We start from the raw sequence: 1,876 nt of genomic DNA, 5'->3' as shown, positions 1-1,876 counted from the left end.
TATTTTAAACCCTAGTATTTATACTTCTGCTTAGGAAATGAATGTGAATAGTTGACACCTCTGCAGGCTGAGTCATTTCTACATTCTGTCAATGTGCTCTCATTTCATAAGAGGGCTGACTTCAAGAGGATAAAAACAGCCTGGATTTTGCTTTGAAACTGAAAACATCACTCCTAAAACTGAAACCAGTGAGCTAAAACTTTATTAAACATTTTTTAACACGACAGTATAAACACGCAGAAAGCATCAGTCCACACAAACACAATTCTTTAAATACAGAAGGAATGCAAGGTTTTAATTCAAAATATCTTTGAGTTAGGAACGACTCTCCGCTCAGATATTTTGCTAACAGACACAAACACAGGCAAATCTGGTTACAAATTAGTTTTAAATAGATTTGGCCACAAGAGGGAGACATTGTTCTTTCTGGGTTTCTTGTAACTTGCATATAAAAAAACAGATTTTAGTCATTTTGTTTCCACTTTTACTTTGAGATTGTAAAAAAAGCACCAGTTAACATCTGTGTTACATTTCGACTTGTTTTGTGCTTTTTTTTATTTAAGTTAAAACACAAAACCAGCTGATGGTAAAAAGATGCACATCTGAGTTTAAGATTTCTCAGCAGGTGTGATTTACCACAAAAGTAGTTTCAGCAACACGGATAAAAAGGCCTCCAGGTTTTCYRAASRTGGRAAAAAATTTTTTTTYTTACAATAATAAGTGTAACTATTAMTAAATGAAACAAAGGCTGTAAGTAGAATGGCCACTAACATCAAAGAAACGTGCAGAATRTTAAAATAACAATTAAATAAGCATTTTCCCCTGTGGTCAGCTGCAGCGGGAAAAACTTTCCGAATGAACAAATTCTGACGTTTAACYCAAAATAATATTTAAATCTTTGGATTACGCAGCTTCATATCACCGACCGTACGTTCCGCCGTTCACACRCGTTTTAATTTGTTGTTGTAACTTCAATGCGGCCTGGAGGGAGGGTTGAAAAACGGCTCGGTCTCAGACGCAGTGGTGGAAGAGTCGCCGAAGAGCGCGCCGGCCGGCGTCGAAATCGACCCGGAGCTCCGCCGCTGCTGAACGACCACCAGAACGGCGATGACGAGCCAGAGGAAGAAGTTGACCCAAACCGCCGTCTGAGGAGGGAACAGAGAGATTTCTCACTCTGAGCTCCAGAGATGCGAAAACACAAAAAAACTTTACTTTCTACATTTGCTTTACTTTATCTTGATCATGTTCTGAACTGAAACTGTAAATATAAAGTAAAACAAATTTTGGGAGAATTTTTTGTCAAACGAAACAATCTTTCTCCGAATTTTTAAAACGTCTTTAATGTAGGCTGTTGTCTCCCCCTAGTGGCAGGATGAGGGAATTTCAGCATTTTTTGTAAAACTAGTGTGGACAGATAAAAGGGGGGGGGGGGAAAAATCGAAATTTGTATAAACAGGATATCAATTTGCAGAACTTGTAAAAAAAAATAACTGAAAAACTTTAACATAAAATAACTTTATAAAAAATATAATCTTGGAAAATATCAGATCCTCTGAGTACCACCATCCTGACAAACACTAAACCAGTTCGTTCTAATATTTTTTAACTTCATATCAAAACAAAAATAGAGTATCCAACATAGTGTAATTAGGTTCAGTCATGGTGGTTAATTAGATTTTTATTCAATATATAAATAGTATGAATATTTATTTTGAGTACAACTGGTCATGGAGGAACTTACATTGTTTTAAGCTCACCTTTGAAGGAATTTATGATCTCATGAAGCTCATCTTTCAGAATTATGTTTTGTATAGTTGTATTAATTTATATTATCAGATCTTCCAAGCTGCCAATTATGGAACTCTCTGTGCATTGC

At 35.9% G+C, this 1,876-nt stretch overlaps 1 protein-coding gene across 1 annotated transcript; it reads right to left on the bottom strand.

The window, feature by feature from the left end:
* Window positions 1–723: 723 nt before the first annotated feature.
* LOC106525007 (transmembrane protein 179B) lies at window positions 724–1,145 on the bottom strand (the record flags this gene model as incomplete). The annotated part of the gene is given in 1 exon segment (XM_014019077.1): window positions 724–1,145. A coding segment is annotated over 1 exon segment (174 nt), but the record flags the coding sequence as incomplete, so codon positions are not given.
* Window positions 1,146–1,876: the final 731 nt, after the last annotated feature.

This window comes from Austrofundulus limnaeus, unplaced genomic scaffold (genome assembly GCF_001266775.1).
Source record: "Austrofundulus limnaeus strain Quisiro unplaced genomic scaffold, Austrofundulus_limnaeus-1.0 Scaffold208, whole genome shotgun sequence".
Classification (NCBI taxonomy): Eukaryota; Metazoa; Chordata; class Actinopteri; order Cyprinodontiformes; family Rivulidae; genus Austrofundulus; species Austrofundulus limnaeus.
This window is presented reverse-complemented; position numbering and strand designations above follow the sequence as displayed.